This window comes from Scyliorhinus canicula, chromosome 2 (assembly GCF_902713615.1).
Source record: "Scyliorhinus canicula chromosome 2, sScyCan1.1, whole genome shotgun sequence".
Taxonomy (NCBI): Eukaryota; Metazoa; Chordata; class Chondrichthyes; order Carcharhiniformes; family Scyliorhinidae; genus Scyliorhinus; species Scyliorhinus canicula.
The window spans coordinates 115,922,960-115,949,379 of record NC_052147.1 but is presented as its reverse complement, the minus strand read 5'-3'; the positions used below and the strand labels follow the sequence as shown (position 1 = coordinate 115,949,379).

General features: G+C 45.1%; 1 protein-coding gene across 1 annotated transcript in view; it reads right to left on the bottom strand.

Moving 5' to 3' along the window:
- The window catches only part of eif2s1b (eukaryotic translation initiation factor 2, subunit 1 alpha b), a 49,996-nt gene that overhangs the window by 18,018 nt on the left and 5,558 nt on the right, over positions 1–26,420 (bottom strand). The window contains exons 2-5 of the mRNA XM_038785534.1: positions 20,880–21,121; positions 15,477–15,556; positions 14,890–15,041; positions 9,137–9,243 (exon numbers count right to left, since the gene is read on the bottom strand). Of these exons, the coding sequence (XP_038641462.1) occupies positions 9,137–9,243; positions 14,890–15,041; positions 15,477–15,556; positions 20,880–21,120 (580 nt within the window). The 5' untranslated portion in view covers position 21,121. The remainder of the gene's footprint in view (positions 1–9,136; positions 9,244–14,889; positions 15,042–15,476; positions 15,557–20,879; positions 21,122–26,420) is intronic.

The following is a 26,420-nucleotide window of genomic DNA, read 5'->3' as shown; positions in this document are numbered from 1 at the left end:
TTGGTAGGAAAAATGTAAACATCACCTGCATCTTCAAAAATAAGAAACTGAATTAAAAGGAGTAAATTGAGTTAAATTGTGACGGAGGTTCATGGCAAATATTAAATTTCAATTTCATCTGCTGGACTCATACGGAACTTTCCGAAACAGGCAATTTTGACAGTTAAAGCAAATACACTGACTCAAGAGGACTGCCAGAATATCGGACATATCTGCAAGTTTATTTTTAAAAATTTGTATTAACACATTTGTATGAACAGTAAATACAAACCAACACAAGAGCAAGAACATAATAGTAAATAAACTAACCAACTGCCATTCCCGTCCTCCCATCCCACTACTGACACCTCAATTCCCCTTGAAGTCGATGAACAGCTTCCATCTCGGGGCAAACCCATCGACCAACGCTTAAGATTAACTTGATTTTCTCCAACCGTAGGAACTTGGCCAGGTCACTCATACATGCCCCAAGTTTTGGCGGCTCCGAGTCCCTCCACTCCAGCAAAATCCGTCTCCGGACTACCAGGGAGGCAAAGGCCAGGACATCAGCCTCTCTCACCCACTGGACTCCTGGGTCTTCAGACATGCCAAATAGCGCCAATTCTGGACGCAGGACCACCTTCATTGTCAGCACCTCAGACATTACATCCTCGAACCCCTGCCAGAACCCCTTCAGTTTCAAACGTGCCCAGAACATGTGAACATAATTCGCTAGCCTCCCCGTGCACTGCCCGCAGCTGTCCTCTACCCCCTCAAAGAACCTGCTCATTATGCCCACAATCATGTGTGCCCTATGAACTACCTTAAACTGGATAAGGCTGAACCTCGCGCACACGAGGATGCATTCACCCTCCTCAAGAGCCTCCTCTCACAACCCAGCCTCCATTCCCCCCCACTCCCCCCTCCCATTTTCATTTGGCTTCCCCAAGGGAGCTTCTTCTCAGTCCAATAGCTCTTTGTTCTTCCACACACCTTCCCTCGATAACCTTATCCAGTAGTCCTGAGGGTGGCAAATCAGGAAAGGACGGCACCTGCTTCCTCTCAAACTCCAGGATCTATAAGTATCTGAACGCGTTCCCACTTGGCAGCTCATATTCCTCTTCCATGTTCTCTAAACTCGCAAAGCTGCCCCCCCACAAACAGGCCCCCAAACTGCTTGATCCCTGCCTGTCGCCACCCCTGAAACCTCGCGTCTTAAATCCCCCCCCACCCCAGTGCAAATCTGTAATTGCCACAAATCAGTGCCCACACAAAGGCACCTCCCAACCTTAGGTGCTGCCGCCACTGTCCCCATAACCGTAGGGCCAACACCACCACAGGTCTCGTGGAGTACTTGCCAGCAAGGGCAAAGGCGCCGTCAACAATGCCCCTTAACTTGTCCTGTGCAAGAGGCCACCTCCATCCACCCCCCCACCCCCAAACTACCCACTTCCTCACCAGAGGAATGTTCGCTGCCCAGTAATAATTCATTATATTTGGCAAGGCCAGCCCACCTCGCCACGCGCCCCTGTTCCAACAGCACCTATTTAACCCGTTGGGGAGCTCCTCCTTTCCCCTTGCTTCATTATATGCCCTCACCAGCAGGGATCCCAGGACCACCCCAAATTTCTTATAAAATTCTAGAGGAAATCCATCTGGGCCCAGGGCCTTCCCTGCCTGCAACAGCCCCATGCCCTCCATCACCTCTACCAGTCCAATGGGGGCCCCCAGTCGCTCCACTAGATCCTCCTCCCCCATGGGGAACTCCAACCCATCCAGGAACTGCCGACCCCGGCTTCTCTGAAACCCCAAATATTGCCACCAAAGGGTCCAGGTCCACCTCCTCCTCCACTATCCTAGCTAAGACCGTGAACACTCCCGCCCAGAATCTTCCAATTTTTCGCAACCCCAAAACATGTGCGCGATTCACTGGCCCCCGCCCATACCTCTCACACCCATCTGCTACTCCCTGAAAGAAACCTCTCACACCCATCTGCTACCCCCTGAAAGAACCCACTCATTCTCGCCCAAATCAAATGCGTCCTGTGCACCACCTTAAACTGCATCAGGCTCATCCTTGCACAAGGAGGTCCCGCCACATGGAGCTCCCGCCTCGTCTTCAACAATCCCGCCTCCCAACAATCCCAGGGGCTGGTTTAGCTCACTGGGCTAAATTGCTGGCTTTTAAATCAGACCAAGCAGGCCAGCAGCGCGGTTCGATTCCCGTACCAGCCTCCCCAGACAGGCGCCGGAATGTGGCGACTAGGGGCTTTTCACAGTAACTTCATTTGAAGCCTAATTGTGACAATAAGCGATTTTCATTTCATTTCTTGGACCTCAATACCTCCTGTCCACCCGCAGAATCCCACCCACCAGCCTCATCATCTCAGCTCGTTCCTCCTTCTCCCATGCGCCCGGATCAAAGTGAACTCCCCCTAAACCACTGCCTTGAGAGCCTCCCATAGCATGTCAGCTCCTCTGCCATCACTGACACCCCCCCGGACATCGTGCTTGACCAGTCCAAACCTGGTTCAATGACAGTGTTAAAGTCCCCTCTCATGATCAGTGTGAGCCCAGGATCTTCCCCAGGACCCGCCCCAAACTCCACATCATCACAGTTTAGGGCATATTTACCAAAACCACCGGCATTTCCTCCAGCTTCCCAATCACCATCATAAGCCACCCTCCAAAATCTGTCACATTATTCCCCACTTCAAACGCCACTTGTTTGTTTATCAGCACCGGCACCCCCCATGTCTTCATATCTAAGCCCGAATGGTAGAATTGTCCTGCCCACCCTTTCCTTCACCTATTCTGATCCCTGAAATTCTAGTGTGCTTCTTGCAAACCGGAGATCATTGCCTTCCCAGGTGCACCTCCTGGTCTGCCTTGCCCATCTCAATATCTTCTCCTTGTACAGGAATCTGTGAAACTGCACCACTATCACCCTCAGCGGCTCGTTCACCTGCAGCTTCCTCATCAGCACCCTGTGCACCTGTTGACCTCCAGGGACCAGTTGAAGGCTCCCCCCCCCCCCCCCCCCCCCCCCCCCCCCCCCAAGAGCTTCTCCAGCACCTTGGCTACATATGAGCCAGTGTCCCCTCCCTCGGTGTCTTTTTCCCCACGATTCTAAGGTTTTGTCTCCAGGACCGATTCTCCAGGCCCTCCACCTTCTCCGTTGGCCGCTTCTGGGTCTTCGCATCATTTGAATCTTGTCCGCCAACGAGGTAAACTGCTCCTCATGCTCCCCAACTTCCGAATGGCCTGGCGCTGGGACTCCAGTCTCTGTTCCACGTGATCAAATCCCGCTTTTAGTGGTTTCACCACCTTGGCTAGGTCTTCCCGGGCTTCCCTCCTCTGCCGGCTGAATGTCTCGTTTAAGAAGCCCGCCAGCTGTTCCGTTGACTATTGGCAGGCAGAGCTGACCCTTTACCCTCTGCCATTTTCACCTGTGGCGCACAAAAATTCTTCTGCTCCCTTCTTCCCGACCCACTTCTGGTCCGTGGATCCATCCACCAGCACAACTTTGCATCTTTTTCACCCAAACATCTGCCCAGCAAATGGGGAAAAAGACCAAAAAAAAGCCTGCCTCAAGCAGGAGCTACCAAACGTGTGACCACTCACTCCATGGCCGTGAGCGGATGTCATCTGCAACTGCAGGTTAATCATGTCTCTGGAAGTTTTCAATGTGGATTATAATGAGGAAGTGTCCAGGTGGCCCTCCTGGGGGATTTCACACCTGACAAGGATGGAAGGAAACCAAAAATGCTGCCACCATTTGCATCCACTATAGAGCCATTTCCGTTCTTCCTATCTTATTTCATGAAAGAATGAATCAAGCAGAAGTGATGGCTTGAACATTTAAAAAAATGCCGTAACACAACAGCCAAGGTTTGTCCAGACGTGAGTGAATCAATGACCTTCTGTGAAATGCTCAATCAATATGGAGAGCGGTCATGTGATTGGGATCATCACTTTGAAATGTCTTTTATTGCAAATCCTGCTTACTTTGGAGCAGTCTGAAAAAAGCACCACCAGAAACCGGACAACACCAGCAGCCAAAGACTGCTTTCCTCTTTCCTCAACTAACTTGAACCCTGCCTGCTTCTACCACACTGGACAGCAGACGGGTTCAAGTTTTGCTGCTTCCAAGAGCAAACCATGGAATCCAGCTCAAGACCTGCTGCAGTCACGAACAGCGAAGGATGTTCAATCAATGAACTCTTAATAGCTTTGACTTTTCTCATTGATTCTTGATTTTGCCAAAGGTTAACCTCCTCTACTTGTATTTTTGCATGGGTGTATGTGTGCGTATACATCCACACTGTGTTCACTTAGAATCACTACAGTGCAGGCAGCCATTCGGCCCATCGAGTCTGCACCGCCCCTTCAAAAGAGCACCCTACCTCGATCCCTCCCTGACCCTATCCCAATAACCCCACCTAATATTTTGGACACCAAGGGACAATTTAACATGGCCAATGCACTTAACTTGCACATCTTTGGACTGTGGGAGGGAACCGGAGCACCCGGAGGAAACATACCTAGAATGTGCAACCTCCACACAGCCAGTAACCCAAGGCTGGAATTAAATCCGGGTTCTTGGCGCGGTGAGGCAGCAGTGCTAACCACTGTGCCACCTTTCAATTTTTAAATATTTTTCATAACTTTCTTGGATGGGATTGTAGCATAATAAAACTTGTTTAAACTCAAGGAAGTCTGGTTGCCTGAATTATTTGCAATCAACACAAATTGTTATGCACACATTGAATTGGCACATTTATCCGTAGGATATTAAAAACCCTGTTATAATCAACTGAGGAGTGGGGAAAAAAGGGAGAGCCATTGCACTCTTCCTCAACCGATCATAATATGTATGAATTCATTTGAAAAGTGGGTATTGTTAGAAAACTGGCAGATAGCTAACGTGTTCCTATATGTAAAATGGGAAATAGAATAAGTGCAGGGGATGAAAACCAATTAGTTTGATATCGATAGGAGAGATAATGGAATCCTCGCTCAAAGATGCAATAGAAAAACTTCTTGATTCACCCTGCTGGAGTGACTGCTGTTTCTGGGTGTGGAAGGGGAGGGAAAATTTTTTGATATACATATAAAAGCTGAGTGAGCAGGGTAGTGAAGATCAAGGAGAAATGGGAAGCGGAGTTGGGAACGGTGATCAATTGGGGAGTATGGACTGTAGCACTGTGAACGGTAAACAGGGCCTCCTCTTGTGCAAAGATGAGGCTGATTTTGGGGGGTGGGGGGGGGGGGGGGGGGGGGGGGGGGAGCAGCATGGTCGGGTGAGCTGTACGACTTCCTGCGGTTCGGAAGATAAACTACGAGTTGAGGGGCTCAGCAGGGGAGTTTGAGAAAAGGTGGGGAATGTTTGTGACCGTGTTTGAGGAGCTGTTCGTCGCAGGGGGGTGGGGGGAGGGAAGGGTGAAAAAGAGGAAAAATCTGTACAGACTGTATAGTGGGTTGTTGGGAAGTATGTTTCGCGGGGTGTTTATTTGCTGTAGCCTGCTTTGATACATGTCTTTAATAAAAATAAGTTTTTTTCAAAAAAAGGAAAAACTTCTAGAATCTGAAAATATAATCAAGGATAGTCGATATGAATTTTTGAAAGAAGACCATGCTCGACCAACCTTCTGAATTCTTTGAAGTAACAGAAAGTCAGAGGAGGATAATGTAGTGAGCACAATATAAACGCTAAGGTACTGTATTGTATATTCAATACTAAAGTCAGAACATACTGAATCATGGTAAACATACCTGGTTGCAAAACAGAAGTTGAGAATGGTTATTCAGATTGGCAAAGGATGGAAAGTGGTGTCCCACAGAAATCGAGACTGGGACAACCTTATTACATAGTATACCTTTTGTATATATTGGATTCAGTGGTACGATTTCAAAATTTAATGATGGCACCAAATTGGGGTGTGTAGTTACTACGGTGGAGAATTGCAACAAAATAAAGGAGGATGTTAATAAACCTGCAGAGTGGGCGGATAATTGGCAAATAAACTTTAATGAAAGGTAGGTGCAAGACAGTACAGTTTAGTAGGAAGCACCTTAGAAATAAGTTTCTAAATAGAGTAGAGGAATCTGGAGTGCAGACACAAAAACCACAATGTAGACCATGAAAAACAGACATAATACAGGGGTTCATTTATTTAGCAACGGAACTGAAAAGCAGAGATGTTAAACTTGTATAGAACTTTGCATAAGCCATATGAAAAACTGGGATAAGGAGTTTGTCTTATGAGGAAAGGTTGATCAGGTTGGGCCTGTACTAGTTTAGAAGAATGAGGCAACCTTATTGAAACGTATAGAATTCTGAGGGGGCTTTGCAGGAAAGTGGAGTTAAGGCCACAATCAGATCAATTATCTTATTGAATGGCGGAGCGGGCTCGAGGGACTGACTGGCCTATTCCTGCTCCTATTTCTTATGTTCTTTTGTACCGTGAGCAGTTCTTCATATTCTAAAAAGGATACTGAAGCATAGTAGATGTAAAAGATTAGAATTATAGAGGGCAGCACGGTGGCACAGTGGTTAGCATTGCTCCCTACAGCGCTGAGGACCCGGGTTCGAATCCTGGCTCTGGGTCACTGTCCGTGAGGGGTTTGCACATTCTCCCCGTGTCTGCGTGGGTTTCACCCCCACAACCCAAAAGATGTGCAGGATAGGTGGATTGGCCACGCTAAATTGCCCCTTAATTGGAAAAAATAATTGGGTACTCTAAATTTAAAAAAAAAGAATTATATAGCTGAGTATTTGCACCCATCAGGAATGACTGAATAAGCTCAGGCTCCTTCCTCTAGAAACGAGAAAACAGAAGGGTGAACTGATGGAGGTCTTTAACCGTATGAAAGGGTTTGAAAGGATAGGCATAGAGAAGAAAATACCTAATGTGCAGGAGGGTAGAGCTTGGGACCACAAATATATCCAATAAGGAATTCATGAGGAACTTCTTTATCCAGAGTTGTTAAAGTGTGGAGCTCACTGCCACAATCAATAGTTGAATCAATTTGCATAAAGGCATTGAAACTAGATAAGCCCAAGAGGGAGAAAGGAATATAAGTTACAGTAACAAGCTTGATTGAATACGAAAAACAGCAAGGCCCCCAATGGACTGAATGGCCTGTTTTGGTGTTGTAATTACTATGCAATAAAAAGGATATGCAAGTGCAAATAAGATTTACACGGTTAGTACAAGAACTGAGAGATTACAGTTAGAGAGAAAAATCCAATAGATTGGGGATTTTCCTTAGAAAAACAAAGATTCATAGGTGACCTGAGTTCTTGAAAATGATATATGGTTGAACAGGTATTGTGAAGAAACTGTTTCCACTCGAAGCATAATTTCAAGTCTGTTACCAGTAAATTGAATAGGGACACAAAGATAGATATCTCTTTACTTGAGAGTCGTTAGAATGTGGAATAAAAACAGAAAATGCCGGAAGTGCTCAACAGGCCAGGGAGCATCCGTGGAGAGAAACATAGTTACCGTTTCAGGTCGATGAGCTTTCATTAGAATGCGTCAGGAAGTGGTTGAGGTAAATAGCTCAGATGCTTTCAAAAGGAAACTAGATGAGCGTCAAAAAGGGAATAGATATGCTGAAAAGCTGAAATCGGGCAGATAGAATATGAGAATAATCATGTGGAGTATAAGCAGATCAGTTGGTCTGAAAAGACATATAGAAACAAACCAATGTAATTCAACGAATGAAGCTCGACAGAAGCAATCTTACTTCTAGAACAAAGAACAAAGAAAAGTACAGCACAGGAACAGGCCCTTCAGCCCTCCAAGCCCGTGCCGACCATGCTGCCCGACTAAACTACAATCTTCGACACTTCATATCCTCTGTTAGTTTGAAGAGATATTTCTTCAGTAAGTTTAGAAAAATAATTTTCTTTTACAAGAGATGAAAATACATCCTTTTTGCACCAAGTTTGAGTAGGTGCTCATTTGGTTACAAGATACTTTCAAACCTCAGCCAGCAGTGGGTGTGGGAGGGTTAACGGCAGGGAGAGTGGACGGTGGAGTGTTAGATATTTATTTGCTATGTGAATTCCTGTTTGCTCTCTTTTTGGTTTTGGCTGTGTTTGATGTATATATACAAATGCCTTAATAAAAACATTTTTAAAAACCCTTCAAACTTCATTAAGACTCAGCTGATTTCCTTTCTTCCCCAGAAGGTCGCTGTCTAACAATTAAGTAATTCTGCATCAATTCTACTTTACCGGTCTTATCAACATGTCCCAGAATCTCACTCTTCTTATGATGCAAATTGTTCTAAATCAACTGGTGAGTTGACTGATTTCTGGTGACAGGGAGGTGGAACACATTTTGAGCCACGTCACAGTTGTCCCAGTTTGATTTTCTCTCAAGTCACCTGTACATGCTTATGTACACACAGACACACACACAAAACTTGAGCACTTGTGCTGTGGTGCTCTCAAGGGTGGAGGGGGAAAAAAATACTTTCTGCACAGTGAGAATAAGCTGCCAAAAGTGCCCGAGACAACAATAAACTGATATATCCGCTTTACTTAGATAAAATGGCATAAAAAATGTTGCTAAAATTCAACGAGACTACCGTCACCAACAGCTGCAGAATAAAACAGCATAAAAGTCTAGTTTAAAAGGTTCTGCAATAAACGTGGCAACTATGGTAGGGAGGATTGGGGTGGGGCGGAAAAATGAGAACAGCAATCGGAAAATCAGTTCAAATTCCATGTATGATCAGAAAATATGTTGTTGTTTCCATTTTGCTCACAAATCTTAATACTGGACCAGAAGCATCAACTTTCCCGCACAAGTATGTAGAATTAACTTGTTACATTGAGCCTCGTCTTCGGTTTCCCCTGCCCATCAGTCAAAGGGCGGGATGGACTAATCATTTTCGAAACCTCACAAAGGAAGAATTATCCACTTGGTTGGGATAATAGCGAATTATTTGCTTCTCTGGAAGGTTAAACCCAAGAAGGTGAAAGGAGATGATTGAATGCTGACATGTATCATCTTAACACTGAACTGTTTTCTACTATAGCCGACAAATATCTTAATGGAGGACACGGCTTTCTTTTTTGACTGGGACTTTGCATCAATTCCAAATGTTCCCCACTACTTTGAAGAATTAAAAGACATACCTGCCCTAATTTTAACAGCCTGCGGAGTGAGACGTCGTCTGATATTTTCCAGCAACACTCCCCGCTCTTCTTCTGTCAACTCAAGACTGTCGAGAATTGTTGGGTCTCTGAGGAAAAAGGCCAAATCATACAAAGAATGATCAAAACCAATGTAATATAATTCTTTTCACAGCAAAGTAGAGATAGCATGATGATCTGAACCTTAGTTTTAAGGATGGGGTGTGCAGCGAGGGGAGTGCGGGGTCGTGAGGGGGAGGGCAGCGAGCGAGAGAACGTATGTTGGCAAACTCAGCAGCCATCTTGCATACAAGATCCAACTGATTACTACTGTACTGAACACAAGATCAGTCAAATGGGCTCCTTCTGTGCTATAGTTTCCTATGTACCTAAGTAGCAAATAAAGTAAAAACCTAATGAAGGAACAGAAATAGGCCATTTAAGTGCGCTCCACCATTTAATTAGATTATGGATGACCTGTGAGTCATATCCATTTGCTCACAGTTTATTAGCATTGCATATTAATGGATATTGGTTGGCTTGCTACAGTACTAGTTTTAAACCAAGGGTGGCCTTGAATGTCATTCTTAAAAATCTGAATTTGAATGTTAAATTATAAGCAAGATTCAAAATTCTACATAATCGGATCAGGTGGAATGGACAACAAATGTTGAAATGAAGGTATAATTTCAGATCTAGCATTGAAGAAAAATTTCATTACTCAGAATTAAAAATTCAAATCTGTAAATTGACAAAATGCACAATGCCAAAGGGGGCTTATCAAAAAACCACAGGTAAAAAAATGCTGACTGAGATGCCCTTGACGGTCATTGCCAAGGTTCTCACGATGCTCTTCAATGAAAAAAGCATGATTGAGAGTGACCTCTCTGGTCTCTTCAACGAGCGTAAAATTCCACATCCTTTAACTGCTGAAGTTTATCTGTCACGACTGTTTGAAAACCAGCTGTCCCTACCAGCAAAATAGCTTAATAGTAACCCGCTGGAGGTACCAGAAGACCACCTTGGCCAAATGCTCAGTTTCTTCTTTAAAGTGCATTTTCAACTCACTGCTTTGACCAACATCTATCAATGCAAGGCATTCTTGACACGTATTAAATGAGTTGGTTGCAGGTGAAGGGAAGAGAGAAAATTTGTACTCAAAATCTATAATTTAATAGCAGTGCTGCCAGTAAAGCTTGGATCTGCTGCCATCAAGTGGTTACTTCACATGGGTTCAGAGCTGGATTAGGTTTCTCAAACACAATTGCAGTGCTTATAGGGTACACGTCAATGGCATTTTTTAAATGCTCATGGAAGAGCCATGTGATACCCCATTTACTTTAGAAGAGGATTCTCAATTGCGACCCAATGTAAGACCATAGGATATAGGAGTAGAATTGGGCCATTCGGACCATTGAGTCTGCTCCACCATTCTATCATGGTTGATATGTTTTGACTTCCAGTGGCGGCAATGCGCGGGTAGGTCACGTTTTCCGCAGCTCCCACTGCTAACGGACTAACGGGCCCTTTGAAGGAGTTTTGACGGCCCCTTTTCGACGCAAACTGGCGGGCAAACAGCACTAGAAGGCTCCCCACAGAAGTTTATGGAGGGGACCAGGAGCAGGAAGGCAAAACAAACGACCACGTTATTGGGGTCCCTGTTGGGGCCAGAAGCATTCCCGTGGCTTCGGGAACTGGATGGGGCGCACAGAGTCCTTGCAAGGAAGCCCAAAACGAATGAACTGCTGAGGGCCATGATGGTACGGTTCCACCACTTCTCAGATAAGACACGAGTCCTGCGATGGGCTAAAAAGGAGCGGAGCAGCTGGTGGGAGAACAGCGTAATCCGCATCTACCAAGACCTGGGAGCAGAACTGGCCAAGAGGCGCGCTGGATTCAACCGGGCTAAGGCGGCTCTCCACAGCAAAGGGGTGAATTTGGGCTGCTGAAACCGGCGGGGCTGTGGGTCGCGTATCAAGATCGCCACCATTACTTTGATACACCGGACGAGGCGTGGAATTTCATCAAGCAAGAAATGTTGGACTCGAACTAAAGGACAGCCACACTGTGGCGTTACTCTGGTGGGGATGGTAATTGCCAAGTAGCCGGAGGCAGCAAAATTATGTTGTTTCCTCTTATTTTTGTTTGTTCCCTGTTTCTTCGGCCATCCAGGCTGTAACGTGGAATGTGCTGCCTGAATGGGACGGTCAAGAGGGCTCGCGTGTTCTCGCTCTTAAAGGGGCTAAAGGCAGCCGTAGCCATGCTACAGGAGACAAACCTATAACTTGCGGCCCAAACAAGAATGAGAAAAGGGTGGGTGGGCCAGGTGTTCCATTCGGGGCTGGATTCAAAGACCAGAGGAGTAGCAATCCTGGTCAGCAAACGGATGGTTTTTGAGGCAGGGAATATTGTAGCTGACAAGAGGGGGCAGATACATAATGGTCAGTTGGAAACTGCAGGGGACCCGGGTGGTGCTAGTGAACATTTACGCCCCGAATTGGGACGAGGTGGTATTTATGAGACATACACTGGGTAAAATTCCAGACTTAGACTCACAATCTGGGGGTGACTTCCACACAGTGATAGACCCTGTACTGTGTCCCTGGTGTGATAAGGGGGGATCAGACAGGCTTTGTCAAGGGCAGGCAATTGAACTCCAATGATGGAGGCTCCTAAATATCATTATGATGCCCTCAGATGGAGGGGAGGCAGAAGTGGTGGCGGCAATGGACGCGGAGAAAGCCTTTGACCTGGTGGAACGGGAGAACCTGTGGGAAGCGCTAAGGAGGTTTGGATTCAGTGAGGGGTTCATAGGTTGGGTCCAGCTACTCTACCAGGCCCAAGTGGCAAGTGTGTGCACGAACAGGGTGAGGTCGAAATACTTTAGGCTCCACCGGGGGACAAGGCAGTGGTCCCCCTCTCCCCGTTATTATTTGCCCTTGCGATAGAGCCGCTGGATACAGCGCTGCGGACTTCAAAGAACTGGCGGGGGTTGGGGAAGGGGGGGGGGGGGGGGGGGAAAGAGCATCGGGTATCACTTTACACTGATGATCTGCTCCTGTACATCTTGGATCCACTAGAGGGGATGGGGGAGGTCATGCAGATTCTGAGGGACTTTGTCGATTTCTCGCGGTACAAACTAAACAAGAAGAAAAGCGAGATGTTCGTGATCCAAGCTAAGGGGCAGGAAAAGGGACTGGGAGAGCTTCTGCTGAAGATGGTCGAGAAGAGCTTTTGGTGCCTAGGGATACAGGTGGCTCGAAAGTGGGATGCCCTCCACAAGCTTAATCTATCTCGGCTGGTAGAACAGATGGAAGGGGACTTCAAAAGGTGGGACATGTTCCCGCTATCTCTAGCGGGGAGGGTGCAGACCGTTAAGATGACGGTCCTCCCCAGATTTCTGTTTGTCTTCCAGTGCCTTCCCATCTTCATTCCCAAGTCCTTCTTTAAGAAGGTGAACAAGATTATCTTGGGATTCGTATGGGCAAATAAGATCCAGCGTGTAAAGGGACTGTACCTGGAGCGCAGTCGGGGAGCTGGTGGGCTGGCCCTGCCGAACCTTTGCAGCTACTATTGGGCGGTTAACATAGCCATGATTAGGAAATGGATATTGGGGGAGAGGTCGACGTGGGAGCGATTAGTGGTGACTTCATGTAAAGGTACCTGCCTAGGGGCACTTGCAACGGCACCTCTGCCGTTCTCGCCAACCTGCTACTCCTCCAGTCCGGTGGTGGTGGCGGCATTAAATATCGGAGGTCAGTGGAGAAGGCACAAGGGGGTGGAGGGAGCTCCAGTCTGGACCCCGATGACGGCAACAATCACAGATTTGTCTCGGGCAGGATAGACAGAGGGTTTCAAAGCTGGCATAGGGCAGGCATTAAAAGGATGGGGGACCTGTTCATAGACGGGACCTTTCCCAGCCTGAAAACGTTGGAGGAGAAATTCAGTTTGCCCCCTGGAAAAGCCTTTCTGAAAAAGGTGGTATCATTTCTGCTGCTACCCCCATGCAGGATACAGGATAGGGTGGTCTCCGGCACCTGGGTAGGGGAGGGGAAGGTTTCTGACATTTACCGGGACTTCAGGAGGCGGAGGAAGCCCCAGTGGAGGAGCTTAAGGGCAAATGGGAGGAGGAGCTAGGTGGGGAGCTGGATGCGGGCCTGTGGGCGGACACCCTAAACAGGGTCAATTCCTCCTCATCATGTGCCAGGCTTAGCTTAATCCAGTTTAAGGTGGTCCACCGGGCACACATGACAGCGACCAGGATGAGCAAGCTCTTTGGGGTTGACGATAAATGTGCGAGGTGTGCGGGAAGCCCTGCAGACCATGTCCATATGTTCTGGACATGCCCGACTCTTAAGCGATTCTGGCAGGGATTAGCTACGGCAACGTCCAAGATCTCAGGCACGTGGGGGGTGCTGAGTCCAGAGGTAGCGATCTTCGGCGTGTCAGACAATCCGGGAGTTCAGAAAGCGAAAGAGGCCGACATATTGGCCTTTGCCTCCCTGGTAGCCCTAGCCCGGAGATGGATCCTTTTAATGTGGAGGGACTCGAAGCCCCCGAGTGTAGAGACCTGGGTTAGTGACATCTTGAGAAAATAGTTTGCCTTGAGAGGGTTCATGGCTCGGTTCGCTCAGAGGTGGCAGCCGTTCCTCGACTTTCTAGGAGAACAGTAAAGGTCAGCAGCATCTCCCCCCCCCCCCCCCCCCCCCCAGGGGGGGGGGGGGGGGGGGGGAGGGAGATTGTTACGTTGTATTGTTCCTTTCTTTGTACATAAGGATAAAAAAAATTTCCCTCTTTGTTCTGTTAATGGTTGCGAACGGTTATGCAAAAATTACGTTTTTTGACAAAACTTTGAATAAAAACAATTTTTTTAAAAAATGGTTGATGTGTTTCTCATTCCTATTCTCCTGTCCGTAACCCCTGATCCCCTTATTAATGAAGAACCTATCTCTGTCTTAAATAAACTCAGTGACTTGGCCTCCACAGCCTTCTGCAGCAATGAGTTCCGCAGATTCACCACCCTCTGGCTGAAGAAATTACCTTCATTTCAGTTTTAAAGGATCATCCCTTCAGTCTGAGGCTGTGCCCCGGGTTCTAGTTTCTCGTACTAATGGAAACATCTTCTCCACGTTACATCTTCTCCACGTTCGCTCCATCTAGGCCTCAGTATCCTGTAAGTTTTAATGAGATCCCCCCCCCCCCCCCCTCATCCTTCCAAACTCAAAGTAGAGACCCAGAGTCCTCAACCGCTTCTCATATGACAAGCCGTTCATTCCCAGGGTCATTCTTGAAAACCTGCTCTTGACCCCTTCCAAGGCCAACTTATCCTGCCTTAGATATGGGGCCCAAAACTGCTCACAGTAGTCCAACCCTGCTCTTCTATTCAATCCCTCTCGAAACTGATGCAAACATTGCATTTGCCTTCCTAACTGCCAACTGAACCTGCCTGTTAACCTTGAGAGTCCTGAACTAGTTCCCTTTACGTTTCAGATATCTGAAGCCTTTCCCCATTTAGAAAATAGTCTATATAAACAAATACCAGAAATCCCCTTGGTAGGAGTTCAGCCTGGTTCCCTTAAATGCTCGGTGCATGGTTATCGTTGTTGCCGAGCATAAAAGGGATACATGTGACAGTAAAAGAACTTGGCTACACTGAAATCACTGACAATTAAACGGATTGTGCAATACAAGTTCAGCATAGGGGAACACCCTCAAAACCTCCATCCTCAATGAAATAAAAATAAATTAATTCTTACGAAACTGCGTGTTTAAATGCATCGTAAGCTCCATATCCAGGCCTTCTGTATTTCTCATCGAAGACCCAAGCTGTTCTCTGAAACAGACTATCCAGCTGTTCATCTTTAGTGTATTCAAGCACCTCCGCCACATGCCGCAAAATACTGTACACCTGTTGAAAATGAGCAAGCATGACAAACTCGTGAAACAATTTTAAATGCAACATGAAATGGATATTACGTCATTTGTTATGACTGTTGGGTATTTTATGTTTAAAAGCAAACACTTTAACGCACTTCATTTTTAAATTATTTTGTGTTGTAATGTATAGGAACAGGCCATAATAAAGAGATTGGAAGTAAACCTACATTGCAAACTCCTTCTCTCAGCTTCACATTAGCAAAGACAATATGGAGTCATGGCACAGGGCCACAAAAAATTACATATAAAGTCATGCACTGGTGTCAACAGTTCATGTGATGCCACAGGTTCGCTGCCAACGGCACAATGATACAAGATACGGAATTGTTAGTCACTGTACAGCCCATCACTACAGCACCAAGCACTTTCATGCAATGTACATGCACATGAAAAAGAAAACACTTACAGTCTTTGACTTGGTGAACTTGTCTTCACATTTTATAGTTTCCTCTTGTGAAACTCTGCGCTTAGATAAATCAATATAACCTGGATAAAACAAGACAGGTACAAAGCAATCAACCACAATGCCACCTATTTAGCCATGAACAGGCAATCTCAAAACATTCCATTACATTGAAAGCTATCCAGGGAGTTTTATGAAAATAAAACCAGGCTCCCATCATGTTTCAGAAGTCAACGCCATAGAGTGCACGATAACCCTACTTTTCACGAGAGGGTCAACTGAAGTTGCATTAATTAGTTAGGGCTGTTTGTCACAACAACGTGCATTTATATAACAAAAGGGAAATTGCTGGAAAATCTCAGCAAGTCTGGCAGCATCTGTAGGGAGAGAAAAGAGTTAACGTTTCGAGTCCGATGACTCTTTGTCAAAGCTGCCAGGCTTGCTGAGATTTTCCAGCATTTTCCCATTCGTTTCAGATTCCAGCATCCGCAGTAATTTGCTTTTATCTTGCATTTATATAACACTTTTAATGTGGTAAAGTATCCCAAGCATTTACAGGAATACAATCAAACACAATTTGACACCATGCCACAGAAGATGTTAGGGCTGGTGCCAAAGGAGTGAATTAAATGAGGTGAGAGATTTAGAAAGTCAGAGAGGTTTAGGGAGGGAATTCCTGTGCTTAGGGTTGAGACAACTGCAGGCATGACCACACTAACACAAGAAATTGGAGACCACTATCGTCTATCAAGCCTGTTCTGCTATTCAACACTATCATGGCTGATTTTGGGCTTCAACTCCATTTTCCCACTCACTTCCCATATCCGTTAATTCCCTGAGAAACCAAAAGTTTATCTACTCCAGCCTTTAGTGCATTCAACGATGGAGCATTTATGATGGGTAAACAATTTCAAAGATTCACAATCCTTTGAGTGAAGAAATTTATCATCCTAGTTGCAAGCGATTGGTCCTGAAACTGTTCCCATGTGTTTGAGATTCCTTGGCTCGCAGAAACCATCATCCTATCAGGTGCGATCAGTATTTGGTAGGTTCAACGAGATCGCCTCTCATTATTCTAAACTCCAAAGAATATAAACCCAATTTACTCAGCCTATCATAGGACTCGCTTTACCCAGGGACCAATTTAGTGAACCTTTGCTGTACTACCTCCAATGAAAATATATCCTTCCTTAAATGTAGAGACCAAAACTGCACACCGTATTCCCAATGTGGTCTTACTAAAACCCTGTAAAACTGCAGCAAGCTTTCTTTATTCCTGTACTCCAATCCCTTTGCAATAAAGGCCAACGTGCCATTTGACTTACTGCACCTGCATGCTAACTTTCTGCATTCCTAGTACAAGCACACCCAAGTCTCTTTGAAAAGCAATTAAATGTTTTGCACCGTTGAAACAATATTCTGCTTTTCTATTCTTACAACCAAAGTAAATAACTTTACGCTTCACATTATAATCCACCTGCCATCTTTTGCCCTCTCACTTAACCCGCCAATATTTCTTTGAAGCCTCTTGTCCTCCCCACAGCTTACGTTCCCACCTAGTTTAATATCAGTAGCACACTCTGATACATGGCTCTGTCCTTCCATCCAAGTCATTAATATCGACTGAAACTCGCTGAGTCCCTAGCACTGACCCTTATGGTACTCAAATTATTCACTACCTGCCAACTTGAAAAAGCCTTATTGTTTATGGCAACTCTCTGCTTTCTATCTGTTAACAAATGCTCCAGCCATGCAAATATATTAACTCCAATATGAACACTTGCCTGTTAACCTTTTGTGTGGCACTTTATCAAATGTATTTTGGAAATCATGGTTTACCACATCTATTGATCCCCCTTTATCTACCCCATTAGATACTTCTCAAAAAACATCAATAAATTTGTCAAATAGGATTCCCCTTCAGTAAAATCATGTTGACTTGTTCTAATCATACTATGCTTTCCTAACACATTAATTTTCCCCAACAACTGATATTAGGCTAACTGGCCTGTAGTTAATTGCTTTCTCTCTCTCTCTCTTGAAAAGCGGTGCAACATTTACCAGTTTCCAATCTAATGGGACTGTTCCCAAACCTAAGGAATTTTGGAGAAACATAGCCAGTCCATCCACAATTGAGAGCAATTAAATATGGGATGGGTAAGAGGCTAGAAATAGAGAAGAACAGGGTTCTTGGAGAGTTGCAGGCGAGGAGGAATTACACAGACAGGAAGAGGGTGTTTTGTGACAATGGGATATATGACAATAAAGATGAGAATTGAAGACAAAAAATGAGGCGTTGCTGGACTTGGAGCTAACATAGATGAGCAAGCACAGAGCTGACAGGTGAATGGGACTAGGTGTGTAGGCCAGGAAGGCTGGCCTGGAGAACATTGGGACAATTAAGTGGAGAGGCACTAAATGCATGGATGAGGGTTTCAGCAGAAGAGTTGACGCACGGCTGGAGACAGGTGATGTTATGGACCTGGAAGCTGATAGCTTCAGATGGTGGAGCAATGCATGGTTCGAAGCTCACCTCAATTAGGGCGCCAAAATTGCTAAAAGCCTAGTTTAACGTCAGACAGTGACTTAGGAACAATGTTTTTGGTGTGAACCAATCACAATGGCTAAAAGGTCAAAATGTTAAATTCGCCACCTGGACAATAAAAATGGCTAGAACCTGCAGTTCTCATAGGCCATCTGTACATTTCTAACAACGTGAAAGTACTCTAAATTTAGTTCTGTTTTTGGAATTTGATTTAAAAGGTTAGGTCATTGGTGGTGGCCCCAGAGCAGATTAATGAAGTATTCAAGGAGTTCATTGGCTTTAGGGGCAGCATGGTAGCATGGTGGTTAGCATAAATGCTTCACAGCTCCAGGGTCCCAGGTTCGATTCCCGGCTGGGTCACTGTCTGTGCGGAGTCTGCACGTCCTCCCCGTGTGTGCGTGGGTTTCCTCCGGGTGCTCCGGTTTCCTCCCACAGTCCAAAGATGTGCGGGTTAGGTGGATTGGCCATGCTAAATTGCCCGTAGAGTCCTAAAAAAAAGTAAGGTTAAGGGGGAGCGTTGTTGGGTTGCGGGTATAGGGTGGATACGTGGGTTTGAGTAGGGTGATCATGGCTCGGCACAACATCGAGGGCCGAAGGGCCTGTTCTGTGCTGTACTGTTCTATGTTCTATAAGGATCTACATAGGTTGGAGCCACCACGGAAGGAGCGGGGCTAAAGAAGTTCCTGAAAGGGTTGGAGTATCCGAGGCTTGGCGAGGACGACAGAGCTGGCTTGGAGGGGCTGTGGGAAAGCAGGAGGTGAAGGAGGCGATTGGGAGGGTGCAGGATGGGAAGGTGGTGGGGCCTGACAGGTTCCCAGTTGAATATTAAAAGAAATTTAAGGACAAGTTGGTGCCACTGATGTTGGGAATGTTTGAGGATGCGATAGGTAGGAATGTCTTGCCGCAAACAATGGGGCAAGCTTCTGATTCATTGCTGCTAAATAAGGATCCAGTGGAGTGTGGGTCGCACAGACCCATATCTCTACTGAATGTCAATGCCAAGATACTGATAAAGGTGTTGGTGTCAAGGTTGGAGGTATGTCTCCCAAGGTGATTGGGGTGGATCAGACGGAGTTTGTGAAGGGAATGCAGCTGTTCTCAATTGCAAGGAGGTTGTTGAATGTGGTCCTGCCACCGGCGGAGGGAAATGAGACGGAGAAGACGCTTGATCGGGTAGAGTGGGATTACTTGATGGTGGTAATGAACAAGGTTCGTGGCATGGGAACGCTGTTGCATAAGGAGCCGATGATGAGTGTTCACACTAACAGCATTAACTCGGGGTACTTTGCACTGCACCGGGGTACGAAACAGGGGTGTCCGGTATGCCCCCCTATTGTTTTCATTGGCTTTAGAGCCCTTGGCCATTGCACTGAGGAGCTCGGGGCTGTGGAAGGGGATAGCGCGAGGGAGGTGTAGAACATAAGGTGTCCTTATACGTCGATGATCTGCTGTTGTATATCTCGGAACTAAGCACATCGGTGGGGAGTATAATGGAGCTGTTCCAGAGATTCAGGACGTTCTTGGGTATAAATTGAATTTCGACAAGAGTGAGTATTTTATGGTCTTCCTGCCAGGAGTAGAGGTGGGGAGCTGCCATGGAGGAGGATAGAGTATCCATCGAGGGGATAGAGTGGGAGGAGGAGTTGGGGGGGGGGGGGTGGGGGGGGGGGGGGGTTGGAAGAGGAACTGTGCTGTGGAGGCCGAATGCCTCGACCTCTTGTGTGAGGTTGGGGCTAATGCAGCTGAAAGGCTAAGGCGTACCTCTCAAAACCAAGGAAGAGCTGGCTGTTCCAAGTGGGTAGAGGATGTCTGTGAGCGATATGGCAGGGGCCCTGCGCACCATGTTCATGTTTTGGTCCTGCCCAAAGCTGGAAAGATTTTGGAGGACGGTATCCAGTACAATCTCAGGGGTCTTGCATATGTATGTAGAGCCCAGTCCCCTAGAAGCCATATTCAGGGTGTTGGAGCGGCCCAGGTTGCAGCAGGGAGCAAGGGCTGATGTTTTAGCCTTTGCCTCGCTGATCGCTCGTAGGCAGGTCTTGTTTGTTTGGGGGGGGGGGGGGGGGGGGGTGGGGGGGGGGGGGGGGGGAGTTTTTGATTCTGGAGAAGGTGAGGTTCGAGCTGAGGGGGACAAAGGAGGGGAGCTGGGGTTTATTCATCATGCACTTTCGGAAGTTGGTTACCGTTGACTGTTTGGGGGCGGGGCGGGGTTGTTTTTTAAAATATTGTTGGGGTTGTTCTTCTTGTTTTTCTTTGTATGTGAAAATGGAGAAAATTTGCAGAATAAAAATATATTTTTAAAAAAGGTTAGGTCATATCTTATAGCACCTTATGCTCCCAACATTTTTCCATGTGACAAAAACATAAGCAAGTGACATTAAGTAAAGAACTTGCATTTGTATAGAACTTTTTTCATTGGACTATCCCAAGGCAATTAATTTATTTTGAAATGCATGCGCACATAGTAGCCACTGAAGGTCTCAAACAAAATAATGTACTGTTTGTGCTATTGCCAAGCAGTGAATTTCAGAAGATCTTGCCTGCTCTTATTCAATAATGTAGAGACCTGTTACATCGACTCAAGAGAGCAGATGGGATCTTGATTTAAAGCCTTATCCAAAGGCAGTGCAGCACTGAAGCACAGCCTAGATTTTGTGCACAAGTCCCTCAGCATGTCTTGAACAGTTATCAACTGACTCTGAAGCAAGAGCGAGACCGCAGGGTCAGAGATTAGCAAACAACCAAAGGTTTGAGCCACTAAAGAGGGTCGAATTATCTTCATCCAGACAACAAGCAGAAATTTAAAAATCTAGATCTGAAGAATGCAGCTGCCAGTTAATATAGCCTACAAAGTACTTCACCTTTCTCTTTGTCGACTCGGATTACAACTACGCATTCATTTCTACCAATGCGAATCAGTTTGTTGATCGATCGGATACGTCTTCTTGAAAGCTCACTGAGCAGAATCATGCCTTCAATGTTGTTATATTCTAGAAGGCTGACATAGGCCCCCATCTCTGCAATGGAGCGAACATTTACCATCACCACATCTTCCACCTCTGGAAATTTGTGTTGGTAAAACCGACAATTAAGAGCTGGCATTCTGAAACATGCAAAAGAAATCAAATGATATTTTAGTATAGCAAAAGATCAGGCAATTTATTAGTGCTTGACTGCTGAATAATGTGCAGAATTAACAGGATCTTTGATTGGGAGAAGAGACAAAGAGAGACGGCAGCATGCTGATATGTAATTCTAAAAATATTGCAAACTGACTTCAACAGAAAGTGACACTGACAAACAGTGAAAATGCCTGTTGACAGTCACCATGTAGCTTGAGTTCATAGCATTTCAGACTGGAATTTTCAACGGAATAGAACATGAGAATTAAAAAGCCATCGCTCTTTAATACATTCTAGATCACAGAAAATCAGGGAAACAAAGGGCTGGACTCTCCGCCCACATTTCTGTTTCACCCCGCCAGCGGGGTGCTCCGTTATGCTGGCCGGTCAATGGGGTTTCCTATTGTGGATCTGCCCCATGCAGACGGGAGACCCCCCGGTCTGCCAGCAAAATGAGAGCATCCTGACAGCGAAGAATCCAGCCCAAAGTGTTTCATTCCAGATAGTCTACTTTTTTTAACAGTATGTTTGACTGCAGAGACAATTTATGAAAGTGCAAAACAAAGATGTTTCACTGATCGCAGCAAGTTAAGTTCGGCTTGTTTTCAGCTTTCCTGGATGCTGAACGTTTCCTTGATATTTAGAACCACTTTATATTCATTTTTTGGAAAGGTCCACAGTGCATATTTAAATATCATGGCCTCCCACTTGCCTAAAGGTCAATGAGTTCAGCCAGCATGAAAAGCTGAGCCAAACAAACCAGGAAGACATCAGACCCATTAGTTAATCGAAGCATAGCAGAAGGTAGCATTCTACAATTTGTCAAGATATTAAAGGGGACTGTAGTTTCTCCCAACTTACCCTATTTCTGCGGGCAAGGGGCAGTGTCTAAAAATTAGAGCAAGACAGCGGCGGCACGGTGGCGTAGTGGTTAGCACTGCTGCTTCACGGTGCCGAGGACCCGGGTTAGATCCCGGCCCATGGACAATGTCCGTGTGGAGGTTGCACATTCTCCCCATGTCTGCGTAGGTCTCATTCCCCCCACAACCCAAAGATGTGCAGTGCGGGTGGATTGGCCACGATAAATTGCCCCTTAATTGGAAAAAAAAAGATTTGGGTACTCTAAATTTATTTTTTAAAATTAGAGCGAGGCCTTGCAGAAGTTAAATTAGGAAAGGCACAAAGAGCAGTGGAAATTTGGAAAACTCTTCTGCAAATGGTAATTAGTGCTGTAACTTTCAATCAGAGATCGATAGACTTTTGTTAACCAAAAGTTGGGTATATGGATTTAGAGAACAGATCAACCATGATCTCAATGAATGGTGAAACATGCTCAATGGGGCAAATTCCTGTTCATACAAATAAGCTCAAGTCAGTGAAGAGAAAATCAGCTCAGGTTCTAAGCCTAAATCTTTATTCAGAATCCCTACCAGATGTACATTGTGTTAAAGTCTAGTAGACTTCTGACATTCACCATCAAGGTCCATGTTTGATCAATGTTTGGGGTGCAATAGTTTTGAAATACAAGCCCACTATATAATCAAAAGAATGCTCTTCCTTTATCAGAAACTTCTGCGGAATATGTACTACTGACCTGGTCAGTTATTAATACACTTCAGCAATGTATTAGACTTGGTTTAAAAAAAAATTTGAAAGCAGTTGCTTAAAATAGACATTTATTCCAACAGTGATGACATTTGGCATCAGCAATCGCTGCCCGTTATATGCTAATACATCTTGGGAGGAATAACAAGGAGTGCGATAATAATCATTTCAAAGTATGATACGTGTGTATAAATGCATTTCTAAAGAGCAGTTTTTTTAAAAATAGAGTACTAGAGCTTATACAAGAGAATTGTTACATCAGTTATAGTTCAGGGTTTTGGGAACTATACATTTTTATTCTAACTTTTAAACATTTCACAACAGTAACAAACCCACCCAACACATTAACCCCCCCCCCCCCCCATCCCAATATCTTCACCTCCCTCCTTCAACGGTAATCAACTCTCCAAAATGCAAAATGAACAAACCCCAACTTTTGTAGACCCCCCGCCCCCGAGCAAATTTCACCTTCTCCAGGGCTAAAAACTCCAGTAGGTCCCCAGGCCGAGACACAGGGTGGAGAAACTGACCAGCACCCCAACAAGACCCGTCTGCAAGCAATCAGCGAGTTGGGGACCGTACTTTAAAAAGGATATTAAAGTAATTGTAAATGTACTGAATAGAATCATCCAGCACAGAAAGAGGCCCACCAAGTCTGGGCCAGCCGTTAAGCACTTCAAATCCCATTTTCCAAAACTTGGCCCATAGACTTGCGTGCTATGGTGTTTCATAATTTTGTACATCTCAATCATGACCCTCCTCAGCCTTCTATGCTCTAAGGTAAACAACCCCAACCTAACCAGCCTCTCTTCATAGCTGAAACATTCCAGCCCAGGCAACATCCTGGTGAATCTCCTCTTTTTAAAAATGTTTTCCAATTAAGGGCCAATTTAGCATGGCCAACCTACCCAGCACATCTTTGGGTTATGGGGGTGAGACCCACACAGACACAGGGAGAATGTGAAAACTCCACACGAGGGGCCCGGATCGAACCTGGGTCGCTGGCGCGCTCTGCACCCTTTCTAGTATAATCACATCCTTTCTATAGTGTGGCGACCAAAACTACACACAGTATTCTAGCTGTGGCCTAACGAGCGTTTTATACACCTCCATCATATCCTCCCTGTTCTTATATTCTGTGCCTCGGCTAATAAACGCAAGTATCTCATAAACCTTTTAAACCACCTTATCAACCTGTCGTGCTGCCTCCTGTGAACGATGGACATGCACCTCACAGTCCCTCTGGTCTATTGTACTACCTAATGTTGCACCGTTCATTGTGTATTCCCTTGCCTCATTAGTCCTCCTAAAGTTCTGCCCATCTGTCCAGCCTGTAGATATCACCCTGTAATCTAAGCCTTTCCTCCTGGCTATTTACCATGCCACCAATTTGTGTGTCACCTGTGAACTTACTAATCATACCTTCACAATGTACATTACAAACAGGAAGGGACTCAGCACCGATCCCTGCGGTACACCACTGGACACAAGCTTTCAGCCACACAAACAATCTTCAACCAACAGCCTCTACCTCCTGCCACTAAGCCAATTTTGGATCCTGCTTTCTACACCTGCATTATCCTTCTTCAGTGAGTACAGATGCAAAATACTCATTTAATACTTCACCTATGCCGTTTGCTCCACATAGACCATTTTGGTCCCTACTCTTTCCCTCATACTTATAAAACACCGTGGGATTTTCCTTTATTTTGCCTGCCAGCATTCTTTCATGTTCACACTTCAGTCTCCTAATTTTTATATATATAGGCAGCAGTGCCACCCCTAATTTATTTTATAAGTACTCTGTGCACTTTCTATATTCGACTGGCCAGACTGATGTTAAGTGACGACAAACTGTAATTAATGTGAAGTCACGCCATATTTTCCTGCCAAGGATGTAAAATATCCTGAGGCACTTTTTGAAGAGGAGCATTAATTCTCCCCAAGATTCCTGCACTGCCCATGCCACCAAAAAACAATTCTATATTACTCGGTTGTGAATATTGTGATGTCATTGTAGTCTAGATGGACCAAGGGGGCCTTTCCCTGTTCGTCATTATCCGTATTTCCTGTTTGCAAAATAAACACACGAGGGATTTTATACTGAGAGAGGTGAGTAACTTGTCTCAATTATTCACTTGGGTAAACAGGATTGGAAATCTGAAAATCACCCAAATTCTTGCATAATCTGCCCATTTTTGCAGTTCATTTGCTATCATTTAGTGGCAACAAACAACATTTGAACAAATTGGTTAAATATGCAAGGTTTAAAATGGTGATTCTTATTCCCTTTGGTAACAGTTTTTGTTGGTTCTGCTGGAAGGATAAGCAGTGATTTGGGCTGTTCTAATGATTTTGATTATCTGCAATTTTGTTGTGAACATACACTGTGAATTCTAGCAACTGATTGTGTGCATCTGAAATATCATTTTTGCAAATGATTATTTACTAGAATAGATGGACCAAGGGGCCTTGCCTTGTTCATCATTATCTGTATTTCCTGTTGGCAAAATACATACACCAGGGATTTTGTACTGGGAGAATAAATAATGTGTCAGTTATTGTAGAGATCTGTAGAGATGTAGCTCTACGCGAGAAATTAGGCTCCAAATACTGGGACTGTTTAGACTCCGAGGAAAAGGTTTAAAATGATGAAGGGTTTGAATTAAGCAAGTTGAGAAAGACTTTTTTTTCTAGTAATTGGTAGTGGTAAGAGGGGCTTGATTTAAAATGGTTCGGAGAGTTAGAATAAAGTACAGGAACACAGTTTGTATATTTTGTCTGTTTACCTCCCACTAAGTGTTTCATTGCTACTTTCTGATACATCACCAAAACAACCATTCTTTGAAACTGACAACAGGGAACATCAGAGTCGGACAAGATCGTGTTTGTGTCAAGTGTAGACGCAGACATTATTTTCCAGACATGTCAACGAAAAGCAATTGGCCATCTGATGTGTTTTGTTTTGGATTTCTTTCAATAGTGCTGAGATCAGCTGGCTTTGCACAAATGGGGCTGAAGTTGAAATATTCTGGCTTGTGCTGGCTAATGTTTTCTTTTTAAAAACAAAATTAGCGTAACATTAGAAAGGCTAGGAAATGCAGTGAAAATAGAAAACGATAGTTCACAATTCAAGGGGAGGTATGTATGTGAAATGGCTAATCCAACTTGTTACTAGAACAATTGAAAACCAATCCCATTTCTCTAAGTTATGCCCAAAGTGTTGCATTTTGAAATATTTCTCTTCCATTAAAAGATACAATATATTTGCTTCTCACTGCCACAGGGCACTGTCTGTTCCTGTACTTTATTTTAACTCTCCTAACCATTTTAAATCAAGCCCCTCTTACCACTGACCCATAACTAAAAAAGTCTTTCTCAACTTGCTTAATTCAAACACTTCATAATTTTAAACCTTTTCCTTGGAGCCTAAACAGTCCCAGTATTCAGAGCCTAATTTCTCCTGTAAAAGATTAAGCCTGATAACGCAGTCATCTCTCTACTTCAGTAACTGTCAGCCTGGATTCTATTCTCTGGACCATAGTTGGGCATCGCCCAAAGTTTTCGGGCCCAGAGGCAAATGTGTTAAAACTGATGCTTGGAGTGTAACTGATCCAGCTGCTGTAGAAGCAATGAGGTAAAATGCCACTCGCAAAGATACTACCACAGGTTGAG